This window comes from Oryzias latipes, chromosome 6, assembly GCF_002234675.1.
Source record: "Oryzias latipes chromosome 6, ASM223467v1".
NCBI lineage: Eukaryota > Metazoa > Chordata > Actinopteri > Beloniformes > Adrianichthyidae > Oryzias > Oryzias latipes.
The window spans coordinates 32,056,264-32,074,937 of NC_019864.2; the positions used below are offsets into that span (position 1 = coordinate 32,056,264).

The following is an 18,674-nucleotide window of genomic DNA, read 5'->3' on the forward strand; positions in this document are numbered from 1 at the left end:
ATTTCACAAGACAAACCATGTACAGGGACGTACATGTGAACAAGGGGGGGAGCGTGTAACCCGGATCAGTGCCCCACTTGCATTACCAGATTTGAAACACCTGAGCGCTCTTATTTTGGTGGGGCCAGTTCCCTATATTAACATCCGGGTCACATAGCCACTTCCTGTCATCCATGCTCTGGCTGTTGCTGATCTGCTGTGGCTGGCTGCATCTCCTATAGCTGTCGGCTATCTAAACTTGAAACAAAACTCTGTAACATCTTACTGGACTAGTTCTTCGAACAACCACACCTTGAACTAACTACTCTTCGGTCAGGTTTTTTTTTTCCACCCCCACTTCTATCCTTATTGGAAGAACTTTTTGATCTGCACCATATAGGAATGGTGCATGGCGAGCTACCCACGAACTCTCAATGAAAAACTTGATTTACGAACCTAGGAAAAAGGAACTTCGCAAAAGACGCCATACCCAAAGGAAAAAGGAACTTTGAACACCAAAGACTGAAAAATATCCTTGTGGATCCCTGGACACTCCTTTCTCCACTGTCTCAAATTATTGTTTTGTTATTTGTTTTCTTTGTTTAAATACAGTCAATTGATTGCTTTATCCCTGTGTTGCGTTTTCTATCCACACACTCTGGCTCCATGAGTCGAACAAATCTTCTGTAGGTCAGAGCAAGCTAAGAAAGCGCTACAAGTGGCGAGCTAGCTAGGAGTCGAACCTAGAATCTTCTGATTCTAGGTTCCAGGCCCACCACATCGCACATCACAACCTGTCCCTGAGACTCCAGAGCCGCCTTTCAGTGGCGTCTCGTCTCAATCGTCAATGAAGAAACCAACAGAACCCAACAACCATTAGAACTTGGATCCTGAAAGTGACTCAGCAACTAGCAGCATGGACGGCCCACTGCTGGGAGACCGCAGCAGGCGGGGGCGGAGCTGCGCAGTTGCTCTAACTTTCCTAGCGATGGAGACACCAGGAGAAGGCGGTACCAACCTGCCCGCCGGTCATGGGACCTGAATGAAAGGACAACAAACCTCAACGTTACCGCCCACGATCATTCCTCCACTACCAACCTGTGGTGGTAACTAATGAACAGAACGGCACACGACAGCAACGTCAGCAGCTGTTAGCTGTGCACCTTCATGCCGTATGCCTCACCCAATACAGGAAACTTCACCGTGAGACGACAAGATCGACTCAGCACACACTAACCGATCTACCGGTGACACACACCACAAAAACGTACCACGCCTAAGCTCCACGTGAACGCCTCACAGATGACCACCGATCCTGGAGTCCCATTGGAGTTCCGTGTCCGGAGGAGCAAAATGCAAATAATGGCCCTAACCATAACCATAACGCAATTTACAGTCAAACTGACATAAAGCTGCTTCTAGTGATTCAGAGAATTCAATTCAGTTTCATAGTTTCATGTTTAGTTTTTCTGGACATAAATCAACACAAACGTCAGCGATCAGTGGAATCATCTTTCTCATAGTTAAAACGTATGTTAGATCAGTGTTTGTCATCCGGTGTGGCGCGGCAAACTAGTTAGAGATGCTCATTATCATTATTTTCACTGATCTAAAAACATTTACCATCACAAGAATATCGACTCTGTTCATCAAAAACGGCTCAGGTTTCACACGGAGACGTTTGCCGACAGCTTTGAGGAGCTCTTCCAAAAAATGCACCGTCTGTCAGAAGGAGGGTGAGAAAACTTGACGGTAGCTCCTCCCACATGCGGCGGGAGCGGCGGGTTTCTAAACACACTTTTGTACAAGCGTCCAAACACAGACGGAGGACGGCTGTTTGATGCACGAATCGCCTTCCACAAGGGAGGGGGTGCAATCAGCGGCAGTGGGTCAGGCGGTTGAGCAGGTCGGCCAATGATCGATGGGTCGGCAGTTCGATCCCCGCTCCCCCCAGTCAACTGTTGTCGTGTGCTTGGGCAAGAGCCTTACCCTCTCTGCCTCCCCTGGTGTGTGAATGTCCCGGTGATGGTCAGAGGGGCCGTAGGCGCCAACTGGCAGCCACGACCGTCAGTCTGCCCCGGGGCAGCTGAGGTCCATCTGTAGCTACCATCACCAAGTATGAATGAATAACAGACACATTGGAAGAACTTTGAGCGTCTGGAAAAGCAGAGAAATCTGATCCATTATTACTATTATTATCAGCGGCAAAAGTCTGTGTAGAACCGGGTCTAGTGATCCGCACGAATCACGGAGCATCCGTGATCCGTAGAAGCTTCCCATGGGATCCGGTGTCAACCATGAATAAAATAAGGAAACTCCAAGACCTGAGTCTGTCCAACATCAGTGCCACTGGTTTCACTACAACTCCCATGATGCACTGCGTTGACGTGACAGTTTCTCTTAACCGTCATGAAGCTCAACAAATGCAAACATCTGCTCTAACAATCTGCAGAACGTTTGGATGAAAGCAGGAAAACTGTCTAGTTTTCCTTGGTTTGTGTCGGAGAACAAAGAAATGAAAGTTGGAGATTCCAGAGTTTGATCCAAGTCGTCTCCATGAAAGAAAGAACTGTTTTTAATAATGTCTGGATTGACTTTAGTCACTTTTGAAAAAGTTGAAGTTAAGTTGAAATAGACGTACTAACAAAGTAAAGAAGCAGCGTTAAGGTGAAGTGGTCCACAGACACATTTCAACGGAAACAATGAAATCAACAAAAGAAAGAAAACATTTTGGATAAAACTTCAGCGTTTTCACGTTTGTGTCGTTACAACTGAACTGATGAAGATATTGTTGGTTGGTTAACATTTACATGTGTAAACATGCTGTGATTATAAATGAGCACAAACATTAAAAACTATTTCAAACTAAATGACTGTTTAGAAAGAATGTCATTTATTGGTGAGGTTTACATGAAATGGCATTTTAATAAACTGGAGGGAAAATCAACTTCCTCAGCAAATTTCCAACTAAGTTTAAAAATGATTATTGAAAGCTATCACAACGTCATACTTTTGTGCCTGAACTATCCCAAAAAATGATCAATACCGACTATAGAGTTTCTCTCTGTTTTTGGTTGCTGGTGTGCCACGGGATCTTTGTCAAGAAAAAAGTGTAAGTTGGCTCAAAAAAGGTTGAAAAACACTGACAGACGTTTGACTCTTCCAGCACTGTGAGCTTCCAGGAAGAGGAGGAAAAAGGGAAAGACGAAGGTTTCAGGTGTGACCAAAGCAAAGGTGGAGCAGCCATGTTAGTTCAGACACAAGAGGAAGAGGAGGAGGCAGCAGAGATGAAGATGCTGAGGATCTCTGTGGGAGCAGGATGGGTCAGGAATGAATCCATCAGAGGATGGGATCCTAGATGTTCAGGAGATCCATGCAGAAGGAGACGTTGGGAGGAGGAAGAGGGATGACGATGATGAAGATTGGAGCTACAGGAAAGGTTCATGGATGAAGGAGGACGTGAGGGTGGAGGATGCAGAGGAGAAGGTTAACCACCATCTCTCCTTCAGACGGGGGAGCAGAAACGATTCCTCGTCTGGAGTTCCCGTCTTACCAAATGGAATGACTGTGGCAGAAATCCAAGGCCGACATGATCTGCCTGAAGAATCTCCTGGCCTCTTTAGGCGTCAGCCTTCCTTTCTTCACCAGGTAGTCGAACAGTTCCCCCCCGGAAACGTGTTCCAGCACCAGGTACCTGAGAAAGAAGACAGCCATGGTGACAGGAGCTCCTCACAAAGCAGACATGGAAGCTGGAGGAAATCTAAAAAGGCTTTTGAAATGAGAGGCTTTAGTTTAGGTTTGGAAAACCATCAAATGACAGAGAGAGGCGCTTGGGTTTAGATCTACTCTGACTAGAGTCGGAAAGTATCTCACAGACAACAGAACTTTATGTCAATGGAGGTCAGATAAAAGAATCGCCATGGTAACAGGTCAAGGATGTTTCCACTGATGCTTCTTCATCGTCTTTCAGCTGCTGCCTTCAGGGATCACCACATCAAGTGTCATCCGCCTCCATCTAACCTTCTCCTCTGCATCCTCCACCCTCACGTCCTCCTTCATCCATGAACCTTTCCTGTAGCTCCAATCTTCATCATCGTCATCCCTCTTCCTCCTCCCAACGTCTCCTTCTGCATGGATCTCCTGAACATCTAGGATCCCATCCTCTGATGGATTCATTCCTGATCCATCCTGCTCCCACAGAGATCCTTCCTGTCTCTGAACCAACAACACGGCTGCTCTCACCGCCGTCTGCTCCACCTGAAACCTTCATCCACCTGCTTGCACACACTTCTCCACCTCTGCTCTTTTAACCTCGCCTTTCATCTTCATTTCCTCTCATTTATCTTTCTGCAGCTGATCTTCATTTCTTGTCTTTCCAGATTGAACATCCACCTCTGCACATGTTCCTCCACCCGACTACATATTCTTAATCCTTGGTCTGGGTTGGAATGGATTGCAGAGGTGTCCAGGGTGAACCCCACCTTTACTGGACGGTGACCCTAAAAGGCTCTAAGTGTGCGTAAAAAAGCGGGTGGGCGGAGCCTCCGTGTGTGTAATAACCTATGATTGAACTCTCTCCTTGGCATCAATAAAGTTAATACTCTGGGCTGTTTTATATTCACTAGATTAGAATTTGGAATAAAGAGAATAATTGGAACGTTAATGAATGTTTTTGTCTCCACATGCTGATAATTTGATTAAATGAAACCACAAATACCTTCATCGGTCGTACTTACAGGTACTTTTTGTTCTCGTAGACGTCGTGTAGCTTCAGAACGTGTGGGTGTTCTATGAGCTTCAGGATGGCTATTTCCCGCTCCACCTGCCAGACACGGGGGGGGGGGGGGGGGGCAAATGCTAATCAGCCCTGGTTGAACCACCTTCTCTGTTTTCTCACTCGTCTGTCCAGCAGCTTCCTCACTACTGAGGCTGTGGGGCGGTCCTGCTCTTTGGCCTTGGGGGGCTGTGGGGCGGTCCTGCTCTTTGGTGTTGGGGGGCCGTGGGGCGGTGTCTGTTTGGATCGCCCCGCGGGCGGATTCCCTATATGTGCCAAACCATGGGGGGCCCTGGCTACCGCCTCAGCAGGGGTCTTGGTGAGGGGACGCCTCTTTCCCTCTGTTTATATCACATCATCCACCTCAGCAGAACATAAACTCCCACCTGAGCTCAGGTGTCGGCCCACCTTTACTCTATAGTTTGTGTGACAGAATGAAACGCTTCATGTGTGTGTGTGCGTGTGTGTGTGTGTGTGTGAACAGTAGTTGTGCTGAGTACATGTTGACATGATTGTATGTGAATGTTTTTGGAGCCAGCATGTATGTTGGGGTGGACAGGCCCCGCCCCTTTTGACCAACATTTACACCAGACAGTAATGATGATGATTCTCCAGCACCCCCCCCCCCCCCCCCCCCCCCCGTAATCATCCTCCAGATATCCTTAACTCCCCTATCTCCCCCTTTCTTCTGTGCCCTTACCCCCTGCCCCCCCTTCTTTCCTCTTCTTCTTTTCCATCCGGTCCAACAAAAAAGGGATAAAATCTGATCAATGTAAATAAAGTTTAGCCTAAATGACCAAAGGGGTTTATTCAAAAGCACTCCTAGTGTGTCAGAAGATCCAGAAGCGCCTGTTGGAATAGTAACATCCGTCCAACACAAGAGGCCTTCAGCTGGGATCTATGTGCTCAGCTGCTGGACAGACGAGTAAACAAATAGTTACATATATGTCTATGTGTTCAGACGGAGCTTTCTGTCTGGAATCTCATTATTCTGCTGGAAAAGGTTTACAGTTTTCTGATAAACTGCAGGTAAATATTAAGTCCTTAAAGACCAGTGGATCAGAACCGGATGTTTCTGATGTGAATCTGTCCTGGGTTTTTTTCTTGACAGTCTCAGACAAGGAGGTTCCTGCTGAGCACAGACAGAAAGAGGAAGGAGGAAGGAGGAAGAGGAGCCCAGCATCTCCACCAGAGCAGCAACCAGCTAAGCAGTTCTGTCTGACCCACAGGGGGCGTAGCAGAGAAGCTGTTGGGCTTGAACCTGTGCAGGTGACGACTGAACACATACCTTCATCAAGACGGTCTCGCTGAGCTTCTCACGATTGACGATCTTTATGGCCACTTTCTGACACGTTACACAGTGGACGCCAAGCTTGACCAATCCTGGAGACAGAGAGGAGACGCACAAACGACCATCAGATGCAGCATGAACACGCGGACGCCGTCTTCACACGCCGTGAGGTGATCGACCATCAGATGCAGCATGAACACGGACATCAGACGGAACATGTGAGACAGAAAAGGTTCCTGCAGAAAAAAAGCTCAAACAAGAAGAATTTCATAAAAACTCTGTTTGATCACATGGTCTTCATGAGGAATTTCTGATCCTTTGTTCTTTTTCTGCAGTTCTGCAACATCATTCATCATCCCGGTTCAGTTAAAACCGAACAACCTTTATGTTGACTAGTAAAGAGACAGGAGATGTGTGTCAGAGAACTACTTTATGCTGATGACTCAGCCCTTGTAGCTAGTAACGCATCTGATATGCAACAGATTGTAGATCGCTTTTCCTCTGCAGCTGAGATGTTTGGATTGAAGATTAATATCTCTAAGACCGAACTACTGTATCAGCCTCCCACATTATCCAAGAAACACCCAGAGACGATTATGATCCATGATGAACCACTGAAGTCAACAGAGTTTTTCTTACCTGGGCAGTACCTTAACTAACTCAAACTCAGCTGATCTGGAAGTGGAACGGAGAATACTTTCTGCCACTAAGGCCTATGGTGCACTACAAAAGAGACTGTGGAGTTGCCATGACATCAGTACTAGTACCAAAGTGAAGGTATATGCAGCCGCAGTCATCCCCTGTTTGCTATACTCCATTGAGTGCACCACACTCTACCGCAGACATATCAAGGCTCTAACACGACTTCAGCTTCGCCACCTTCGCTTCATTCTCAACATCAAGTGGCAAGATCGTATCCCAGATGTTGAGGTTTTGAGACGTGCCAACACAGTTAGCGTTGATGCCCTAATAACATCTGCACAACTTCGATGGGCAGGGCACGTGTGTCGGATGCCCAACAATAGATTACCCAAAGCAGTATTCTACTCAGAACATTCTCAAGGAAAAAGGAGCCGCGGTGGACAGAAACTACGCTATAAAGATGTGCTAAAGCGACACATGAAGAGAGCAGGCATCCCACACTACAACTGGGAAGAAGAAGCCATACAAAAATCCAAATGGCGTGCAACTTTAAAAGAAGCCATTATAACCATTGAGGGCCAACGTGAACACCAACAGGCACATTACCGGCGTCACTCCGTAGCAACTTCAACCGATTTCAAATGCTTGACATGTGATCGCTTCTGCAGATCCCGAGCTGGACTAGCAGCCCACATGAGAGCCTGTCATTTTTAATCCTCAAACTCAAGACAGTCAACTTCGACACACGAAGGACAGCCATAACATAAAAACTCTGTTTGATCACATGGTCTTCATGAGGAATTTCTGATCCTTTGTTCATTTTCTGCAGTTCTGCAACATCATTCATCATCCCGGTTCAGTTAAAACCGAACAACCTTTATGTTGACTAGTAAAGTTTTCTGTGATAAATTTGGTATAAACCCAAAAAATCTTTTATTTTGGTTACAAATACACGGCAAAGTGTCTGAAAAGCAGATCATGGACAACCGAGGTGACAGAACTTCAGAGGATAAATGCAAGCAAAGCTCCGCTCCCATCAGAGCGGACCGGACCGGACAGAACCGGACGAAACTCTGCTGCGAGTCTAATTTCCTGTCAAACTAAACATTTCGATACTCAGAAAACTTTCTGAAACGTTCTGAAGTTTTCGCCGTGTTGCACTCAGCCTTTATGTCTCCATGCAGTAACCCAGACCCTGACCTGACCCAGACCAGACCCAGACCCAGACCCAGACCCTGACCTGACCCAGACCTGACCCAGACCCAGACCCAGACCCAGACCCAGACCCAGACCCAGACCAGACCCTGACCCTGACCTGACCGTAACCCGGGGGTCGGCAACCCGCGGCTCTTTAGCGCTGCCCTAGTGGCTCCCTGGAGCGTTTTCAAAAATGTTAGAAAATGTAAAAAGATGAAAGTCTGCAGGCACCACAAATGCTTGAAGCTGTTCTGTCATTCCAGCTGGCTGTCTTTGCCAGAGATGTACAGCGAAAGAAGAGGATGCTGCTGCTGTTTTACCTTTGCACTTGCTTGGCATTTGCACAGAAATCAAACTTAACTGTATTCATTTGATTTTATATACTTTACCTGTTCAAAAGGCTGTTTTCTTTTTTATAAACGCAGGCTGCGTTGTATTGCACTCTGTTTAGTTCCCAGAGGGGGGGCACATCACGCACGTCCATTTTATTGTTTTTTGTTTGAATCCTCAAAATAAAAACGACATCAAAAATCGGATTTCTTTATTCCATTTCTTTAATTTTATCAAAGCAATGAAACATAATTCACTGATATTATAATGAAGTTAAACTTCAACAGAGCAGTCACGTGACGCGTCGTTCTCCCAGAATGCACTGCAGGGCAAATAAACATTTAATCGTTGATGCTCATTATGTATTTGTAGCAACTTAGTCATTTTGATAGCAGGCTAATATAGATACATATTGCATATGTTGCCTTCATTATGAGGCTTAAATAGGGCTTTTAATATTTTGTGGCTCCAGACAGGCTCCAGTCGTTGTTTTTTTTCGTTTTCCAGCATTTTGGGTTGCCGACCCCTGCTTTAACCCTTTCTGCTCTGCTCGTCGTAGGGACAACATCTCCAAAGTGTCAGCCAATTTAGCCACAGTGATCTGCGTGCTGAATAGGCCTGAAGAAAACCTTATCATAGATCGAAGCGTTGCCGCTATAGCACGCCTTTTTGCTTTTGAACACGTGTCTCTCTTTTTTTCTTCTTTTCATTTTTCTTCTCTAATTTGATTTTTTCATTTAACAAAAACATTTTAAAATACACCTAAAAAACATAAAAAACAAAAGAATATTTTCACACACGCCTTATTAAATTAGAATAGCAAAGGCAAACCTGAAAATAAAAAATAGAAAAAATATAATCAAATGGACGGAGAGTGGACACTTGTCCGTCCGCGGAGGGGGAGGAAACAAACCTTCCCAAAATATCAGGGGGGACATAGCAGCGATGCCCGCTTTGTGATGGACCGCGCACCCCCAACATCTGCAGAAGGGGGGCTACAACCCTTCGCCCTAACCCTGACCTGACCTGACCTGACCCTGTTTAGCTGGAATCAGCTGCTCACAGGGAAAAATGTCAGGATTAAAGCCTGTAGCAACTGGGATGGGGGCGGCTCCCGGCTCTTTCAGCTTCTGAGCGGATGACGAGTCCCACAGGAGACAGTGAAGACAAAGAGTGGGACGGACAGAGACCTTTGAGAATGAGTTAGTGTTTCCAATAACGAACAGTGATTTGGGCGGATCTCTGGTTTCCTCCTTAAGGAGTCGTCGGTTTCCCAATGAGAAGCTCCAACTCTGACCTACAGGGGGGTTTCCAGAAAGCAGGTTATGCTAGCTCCCACGGTAAGTTTGAGGCTAAGGAAGTTGATAACCTCAGCTTTCTGTTCCAGAAATGGAGGTATGTTTCAGGGTATGTCCAGTTGCCATAGCAACTCATGCTCTGAACATAACCTGGTCTGGAGCAGGTTTAGTTGAAGGTTAGTTTGTTTTCAGAGAGGTGAAGCAGCATGGCGTGTCCATTTGAAGATGATTTAGTGGATGAAGAAGCTCAGATAATACTTTTTCCACCGTGAGAGGCTGATAAGACCACAAATGGATGTTGGAAAGAGAAACTTTATACTTTGATATAACTTCATTATTTGCTTCAGTTAAGATAAATCATTTTTTTGTTAAGTCAGTTTAAAAATAATACGTAGTTATCAGACAGTTATTTTCCTTTCATTCAAATTAATTCAATGAAGTAGGTGTAACTTTGGTGCTGCTGTTAGATCGGCACTGCAAGGAATTGTGGGATACCATTCCCTTTGCCTGTCTGGACAGATTTGGGTTTAAGTGTGGGTTTTTGACCAAATGTGTTTAGTTGTTTGGCTGTTTTACTGTGTTTTACCGAGTTATTTTGTCCTACTTTGCTTAATTCTCTGCACCATGAGTGATATATATATGCGTCACAAGGAAAATGAGAACAGATACTCGTGCGTTTATTTTGTCTGTTCTTTTTCTCCAAGCAGAAACTCGTCCTTTTGCTGATGATGCAGCCGTGTTACTTTTTTGATGGATGTATAATCTTCATACGCCGTCATTTAAATCTCCGTCTCACTGAAGTACAGCCTCTCTTTTTTTCTCCACGCGTTTCCATGGTGACTCCGTAAATCGGTGATCCATTGAGAATGTCTTTGTGTACCTGCTGTGCACGAGCATTAACCCAGGGTTACCAAGAGGAGAGTAATTACGCTAACTCATATCCGGTCTTTTGGAACCGACATACCCAGAGTAAACAAGTTCAGGCGGATTTTGGCCAGAGTTCAGGATTAAAGTCAGGGGAGTTTAAACGGGCCTTCTGGAATACCCCCTGGTGTTTTCTTATAGGATGGTCCGTTCTTCTGATTGGAGCTTCCCTTCCTGAAGATAAATTCTAAAAAACTTCCCTGACTACCAGTGGAGGTTCTACCTTGAATTACTCCCCGGGCAAGACCCTCCCCCCCCCCCCAGCCCCCCCAGCCCCCCCCCCCCAGCCCCCAACTTAATTTTGTTTGTCTGTGTCAACTTGATACAAAAGATGTCAAACACGGTTTAATAAATAATATATTGATCTTTACTTCAGAGAAGAAAATCAGCTCATGGCTGCTGTTTTCAATCCTATGATTGGCACATTTCTAGTTATGACTGTTTTTTTAAATGTTGTTATTTTTACTTTTTTCTTAAGATAGAGTCCCCCCGATCATCTTATGATCTGTTTCCAAAGTGATCCTGGTGGTTTTTTCATGATTATGATGCTTTTTATAGTCAAAACCTAAAAACCTGTGTTGTTTTCCAGGACATAGTTTCTGCAGAGTGGCAGGGGTTCAGCAGAAATTCCCCTTTCAGTTGTCGGCGGTATGATTGCTGTGGAGTAAGCCTGCCCTCATTTCCCATCATACATACATCATACAGCTGCACTTGGGATTCATTTGGTGGTTTAACCCCCCCAACCCAACCCCTTTATGATGAGAGTCTGGCAGCCTGACTTTGGGTCCCACTTTCAGTCTTTGGTATGACTGCTGTGGATTTGAACCGACAACCTCCCATTCTTAGGGCAGGTACTTCACCAAAAGGCCACTGAGCTGGTCCATGGAGTCCTTTACAAGTGGATGCATCAGAATGGGGCAGAGCAGGGAGCTAGTGGCCCCGCCCAGTGTATTTTACACATTACAAATCTTCTTCTTTTGCTTCAAAAACAAAAAAATACTCAGAAATGCATTTTTGATATTCTTTTATTCCTTCCTCCATCATGAGAAAAATACAAGAACATGTTAAAGCAACTGTTTTCATGCGAGTCAGTCTTTCAAAAAGCTTCGTTTGGCAGAGCCAACAAATGTAAATAAAACTCATTTCCAAAACCACCAGTGAATTCAACTAAAAAGGTTATGGAATGGCAAGTTCTTGTGTCCTCATGTACAGTAGGGCAAATAAGTATTCAATCAGCCACCATCTGTGCCAGTTCTCCCTCTTAAAAAGATGAGAGGCCTGTAATTTATATCACAGGTAAACTTCAACCATGAGACTGAATGTGAAAAAAAATCAGAAAATTGTCTGATTTTTAAAGAATTTATTTGTAACTTATGGTGGAAAATAAATATTTGGTCTCCTGCAAACAAGCCAGACCTGTAACTTCTTCTGTAGAGGATCCTCTGTCCTCCACTCCTTACCTGTATTAATGTCACCTGTTTGAACTGGTCATCTATAGAAAGACACCTGTCCACAACCTCAGACAGTAACACTCTAAACTCCATTATGGAGACCAAAGAGCTGTCTGAGGACACCAGAAACCAAACCTGCACCAGACTGAACCAGGCTGAACCAGGATGTATTCACACCAGCTTGGTGTGAATAAATCAATTATTGGGAAATGGAAGACATACAAGACCACTGAGAATCTCCCTCCATCTGGGGCTCCCCCCAAGATCTCACCCCGTGGGGTCAGAATGATCACAAGAACGGTGAGCAAAAATCCCAGAATTCCACGGGGGACCTAGTGAATGACCTGCAGAGAGCTGGGACCAAAGTAACAAAGGCTACCATCAGTAACACACTACACCACCAGGGACTCAAACCCTGCAGGGCCAGACGTGTCCCCCTGCTAAAGCCGGTACATGTGCAGGCCCGTCTACAGTCTGCTAGAGAGCATTTGGAGGATCCAGAAGAGGATTGGGAGAATGTCCTATTGGCCAAATACTTATTTTCCACCAAAATGTACAAATAAATTCTTTCAAAATCAGACAATGGTATTTTCTGGATCTGTTTCCTCATTTAGTCTCATAGTTGAAGTTTACCTGTGATATAAATTACATCTTAAAAAGATGAGAGAGATTGGATTTAAGTATTGTGTAAATACGATGGTCTTTTGTCACACACAAAAACACATCAATAAACGTTCATGTAAATAAATGTGATGTTGTAAAGATCTGACACATGAAATGTACAATATCTGTACGTTTCATCCTCAGAACAGTAAGATCATGCTTCAAATCTGCAGCATCTCTGCTCTTTCTCATATTTCTAATCCAGAATGCTGCCGTCCAGGTCCTGACTACAAACAGGAAGTATGACCACATCCTGTCCTCTGGTCAGGGTTCAGCACCAGTGTCCATCTGTGCCACGCTGGTCTCATGTGAACCAACTCATGGACAGACCTTCTGCTGGATCTGGACTCCACACAGGCTTCAGTTTCATGCAAAGTGTGTGTGTGTGTATTTAGCTTACGTAATACTAAAAGACCAGCCATCTGCTGGCACTGTGGGTTGGTAACCAGGTCTAATCCACTCCACTGGTGGTGTATGCATGTGCACGTAGGACTGTGCACATGGGGGTATGCGGGTGAATATGTCTATTTCAAAGCACTCAAGAGGAGAAGTTAGTAATCTGGCTGGAGCAGAGTGACATTTAATCCTGTGTGTCTTTCCATCCTGAGCGAGCTGACGTCTGTTCATCCTGATTTTAACGTTTCTCTTTTATTTGTCAATCAAAGAGCCAGCAGAGAGCTTTGGTTCGTTGAACTTCAGACTTTTTTTCTTCATCAGGGTCAACTTTGGCATTCATTGAGATCCATCTGTAAATCTGAATGTTTGTCTTTTATTCTGCAGTTTCATTCAAAACCGTTCTCCTCCATGTAAAGATCTTTCCCATAGCTGAGGAGCAGTAGAGGGAAACTAACAGCATCATTTCATTGACTGGTAATCGTTCCATCAGAACCTTAGTCTGGTTCTTTGGGGACACATAAATGTTAAGAATACATGATAATAAAACCCAAAACGGTTTGTTTTTGAGTAACAGGACTGCCTGAGCCCAGATTTGGAAAGGCGTTGGCCCGTTTCATTTTCATCGACCCCCGTCAGTGCTGTGGTTCAGTGGTGGTCCTCTGACATTCAGCAGAAGGTCTAAGAAGGAGTCCAGACCTCCAGAACTGGAACTGGACACTGGGACTAAGAAACCTTGACTTACGCACCAGTATTCCACGTCTTCCAATTCCCTTCAGGAGGAAGTGGAGCGGTAATTTCCCCGTATTTCTGTTGTTTGTCCTCAAAACAATAACTGACAGAAAACCACATTCAATGAGTCTCTACAGGCTTAGTCACATGCACCCGTACAGGGGGGCTGACCTGTACGGGTTGTGTAGGTTTTCGGGTTGTACGGGTCCGTGGAAAGTTGTACGACCACCACAAAGGATGTCATGAAAATGGAACATACCATTGTCATCTGTGTGGTAAGTGTTTTATTAACTCTAATAAATACCTCTGTGGAAACGGGTTACGTGCCACAAGTGGAAATAGCCTCAATTATTACGTCCTCCAAATCCTCAACTTGTCTGTTAGACCCAATTCCCAGTAGACTTATTAAAGAAACTTTTCCCCTAATCGATAACTCCATATTAACAATGATGAACGACCTCTCTGGAAACGGGTTACGTGCCACAGTCTTTTAATAATAATAATAATAATGGATTAGATTTATCTGCGCTTTTCCAGATGCTGAAAACGCTTACATTGTGTTTTATTATTCATTCACTCCTCATTGATACTTGGTGATGGTAAACTACGGTTGTAGCCACAGCTGCCCTGGGGCAGACTGACAGAGGCGTGGCTGCCATTTCGCGCCTACGGCCCCTCTGACCATCACTGGGATCATTCATACACATTCACACACCAGTGGACACACACTGGAGGCAAGGAGGGTGAAGTGTCTTGCCCAAGGACACAACGACAGTTGGCTGGTAGGAGCGGGGAATCGAACCGCCAACCCTTCGATCATTGGACGACCCGCTCAACCACCTGAGCCACTGCCGTCCCTCTGATGTATTCGTTCCTTATCCTGTCTAACCTGGTCACTCCTAAGGAGAACCTCAACATCTTCATCTCCGCTACCTCCATATCAGCCTCTTGTCTCTGTCTCACTGCTACCGTCTCTAACCCATAGAGCAGAGCTGGTCTCACCACTGTCTTGTACACCTTTCCTTTGAGTCTTGCTGACACTCTTCTGTCACACAACACTCCTGACACTTTCCTCCACCCGCTCCAACCTGCCTGCACTCGCCTCTTCACCTCTTTTCCACAATCCCCATCACACTGAACTGTTGACCCCAAGTACTTAAACTCCTGCACCTTCTTCACCTCAGCCCCCTGTAACCTAACGCTTCTACCTTGATCCCTCTCGTTCAGACACATGTATTCTGTCTTACCTCATCTGTCAGCCTGTCCATCAGCATAGCAAACAAAAAAGGACTCAAAGCTGATCCTTGGTGTAGTCCCACCTCCACCTTGAACTCCTCTGTCTGACCTACAGCACATCTCACCACCGTCATACTTCTCTCATACATGTCCTGAACTACTCTGACATACTTCTCTGCCACTCCAGACGACCTCATACAGTACCACAGCTCCTCCCTCGGCACCCTGTCATACGCCTTCTCTAAATCTACGAACACACAATGCAGCTCCTTCTGACCTTCTCTGTACTTTTCCATCAACATTCTCAAAGCAAAAATGGCATCAGTGGTGCTCTTACGGGGCATGAAACCATACTGCTGCTCACAAATCTCCACCTTCTTCCTAAGCCTGGCTTCCACTACTCTTTCCCACAGCTTCATTGTGTGGCTCATCAACTTTATTCCTCTATAGTTGCTGCAGTTCTGCGTGTCACCCTTGTTCTTAAAGATCGGGACCAGAACGCTTCTCCTCCATTCCTCGGGCATCTTCTCACTCTCTAGAATCCTATTGAACAACCTCGTTAGAAATTCCACTGCTGTCTCTCCTAAGCACTTCCATACCTCCACAGGTACGTCATCAGGACCAACGGCCTTTCCGCTCTTCATCCTTTTCAGAGCCTTCCTAACCTCATCCTTTCCAATCTCTGCTACTTCCTGCTCCACAACAACCACATCTTCCTCCCTTCTTTCCCTGTCATTTTCCTCGTTCATCAGCTCCTCAAAATACTCTTTCCATCTTTTCTGTACACTCTCTTGGGTTGTTAGCACCTTTCCATCTCTGTCCTTAATCACCCTTATCTGTTGCACGTCCTTCCCATCTCTGTCTCTCTGTCTGGCTAGCCTGTACAAGTCCTTCTCTCCTTCCTTTGTGTCTAGCCTGTCATATAGCTCATCGTAAGCTTTCTGTTTGGCCTTTGCCACCTCTCTCTTCACTCTACGCTGCGCTTCCTTGTACTCCTGTCTACCTTCCTCAGTCCTTTCTACATCCCACTTCCTTTTAGCCAACCTCTTCCTCTGGACGCATTCCTGTACTTCCTCATTCCACCACCAAGTCTCTTTACCGTCTTTCCTCTTTCCAGATGACACACCTAGCACCTTCCTACCTGTTTCCCTGATAATCTCTGCTGTAGTTTCCCAGTCCTCTGGAAGCTCATCCTGACCACCCAGGACCTGCCTCAACTTCTGCCTAAATTCCTCACAAGTTTCTTCATTCTGTAGCTTCCACCACTTGGTCTTCTTTTCTGTTTTCCCTCTCTTCTTCTTCCTGACCTCCAGAGTCATCTTACACACCACCATGCGGTGCTGTCTGGCTACACTCTCTCCTACCACCACTTTGCAGTCATTAACCTCTCTCAAATGACCTTGTCTACATACGATGTAGAAGGCCTGGGCGATAAATCGATCAAATTAATTAATTCAAATTTTTTGTTACGGGCGATTTAAAAAATAACGAAATCGAGTTTTTATGTGGCGCATTTTTGGCTCCCCAGAGCTTCCGTAGCGTTAGTTTCAGATGGCGACACGCGACAATCGACACACGAAGCAGCTAGCGACAGCATGGCTACTGGTGACAGAGGGAAGATTGTTGTTTGGAACTGGTCTGGGTTTACTGCCACAGACCTGGAGGAAGAGACCCCACGCTGCCTAAAGCCCATCGAAGTCAAAGGCTCTCACGCGCGCTCTCGTGGCACGCGCTCAGTCCTCTCAAACACGCACGCGCCCTGACACACACACATACTCATTCTACAACGCCTGTATAGTTGCTTCATTAGTTAGACAGTTACTTGTTACTGTTATTTGTTAATAATACTAAGATTAATTAAGAATACTGCTAAGGAATACTGCGTTGTAATTATTACTTGTACCGGTATATTCATTTGCGACGCGGCCGCTTTAGGATTTTGTTTTCGGAGGAGGCGGCCGCGAGGGGGGGGGGGGGGGGGTGTTGACCGTGACTCCTGCTGCTGCTTCATCATCATCTCCGTGGAGAAGACGCGGTTTCTTAATTGAATTCAAACCTTAGAGCCCAGATATGAGCTGTATTGTTAATCCTTTAGAAAATGCTGCTACTGTCAAGGTGAATGTTTGTCTCCTTCTAGTCCAGACTACAAAGTGTGACTGAAAACACAGCTGGGACTTTTAGTAAAGAAGTAACCTTTTTATTTTGGATAAGTGAAAACAAGTTTAGAATAACGAAATTAGACAAAAAAAAGACGAAAGTTATATAAAACAGGACAAAATTCTTTAAACACAAGTCCAAAAAGGGAGTAAGAAGAAAAATCTTATACTTAACTTTGATTCCAAGAGCGTGTTCATTTATTTATTATTCATACCAGAAATGGCATTTGTCTTGGGTTTGAATAGGTAAAAGCAACATTTGCTTTAAGTTGTCTGCCGTTTGTACTTATTGCTTTCCTTAAGTAAGGGGGGGGGGGGGGGGGGGTCGGGAAAAAATCGGAAATCGAATTAAAAAAATAAAATCGGAGATTTTATTTTTAGGCCATATCGCCCAGCCCTAGGATGTAGTCCACCTGAGTACTCCTACCTCCACTTCTGTATGTCACTCTATGTTCCTCTCTCTTCTGGAAGTAAGTGTTGACTACAGCCATTTCCATCCTCTTCGCAAAGTCCACCACCATCTGTCCCTCCAGATTCCTTTCCTTCACACCAAACCTGCCCATCACCTCCTCATCACCTCTGTTGCCCTCACCAACATGCCCATTAAAGTCTGCTCCAATAACAACTCTCTCTCCTCTGGGAAAACTCTGTATGACCTCATCCAACTCACTCCAGAATCTCTCCTTCACTTCTAACTCACAGCCAACCTGTGGCGCATACCCACTGACTACATTCACCATCACCCCTTCGATTTCTAACTTTAAGCTCATCATCCTGTCTGAGACTCTTTTCACCTCTAGAACACTGTTTACAAACTCCCCCTTCAGAATCACTCCTACCCCGTTTCTCTTCCTATCAACACCATGATAGAACAGTTTGTATCCTCCTCCAATACTACGTGCCTTGCTGCCCTTCCACCTTGTCTCCTGCACACACAGTACATCTACCTTCCTTCTCTCCATCATGTCTGCCAGCTCTCTGCCTTTCCCTGTCATTGTGCCAACGTTAAGAGTCCCTATTCTCAAACCTATGTTCCTGCCTTTTCCCTTCTCTCTCTGGCCACGGACCCTTCTGCCTCCCCTCTTTCTTCCACCAACAGTAGTCAAATTTCCACCGACACCCTGTAGGTTAACAGCATCGGTGGCGGTCGTTGTTAACCCGGGCCTCGACCGATCCGGTATGTCTAAAGTGTTGTGGATGATTCGCATGGTTATTTTGGCAATTTTTACGCCGGATGCCCTTCCTGACGCAACCCTCTCTATTTATCCGGGCTTGGGACCGGCACAGAAGTTACTGGCTTGCAACCCCTGTGGCTAGATCTTAATTTAAAACGTTCTTTCTGTTTCCTTCTCCTTCCCAGCGGTCTCTCATGCCCCATCACTGTTCCTGCACCCCCCCCATCCACTGCTGCATCTCGGGCAGCGCATTTCTATCGGCGTCGATCTGCAGACGTGCTCGGTCTCCTACAGCTGCCGTTAAAGGCTTTGAAGAGCACACATCGACCTCTGTGGCTAGAAATCTACTTTCTAAGAGTGATGCTGAAAAACTCATCCATGCATTTGTTACGTGGAGGCTGGATTACTGTAACTCCTTGTTAGCAGCGTGTCC

At 45.5% G+C, this 18,674-nt stretch overlaps 1 protein-coding gene across 3 annotated transcripts in view; it reads right to left on the reverse strand.

Moving 5' to 3' along the window:
* The window catches only part of LOC105357421 (serine/threonine-protein kinase BRSK2-like), a 65,255-nt gene that overhangs the window by 34,236 nt on the left and 12,345 nt on the right, over positions 1-18,674 (reverse strand). For 2 of the 3 annotated variants that reach the window (XM_023956191.1, XM_023956192.1), the window contains exons 2-4: positions 6,042-6,136; positions 4,716-4,801; positions 3,533-3,673 (exon numbers count right to left, since the gene is read on the reverse strand). In XM_023956191.1, coding sequence (XP_023811959.1) covers positions 3,533-3,673; positions 4,716-4,801; positions 6,042-6,136 — 322 coding nt within the window. The remainder of the gene's footprint in view (positions 1-3,532; positions 3,674-4,715; positions 4,802-6,041; positions 6,137-18,674) is intronic. The other variant, XM_023956193.1, reaches the window with a different exon arrangement.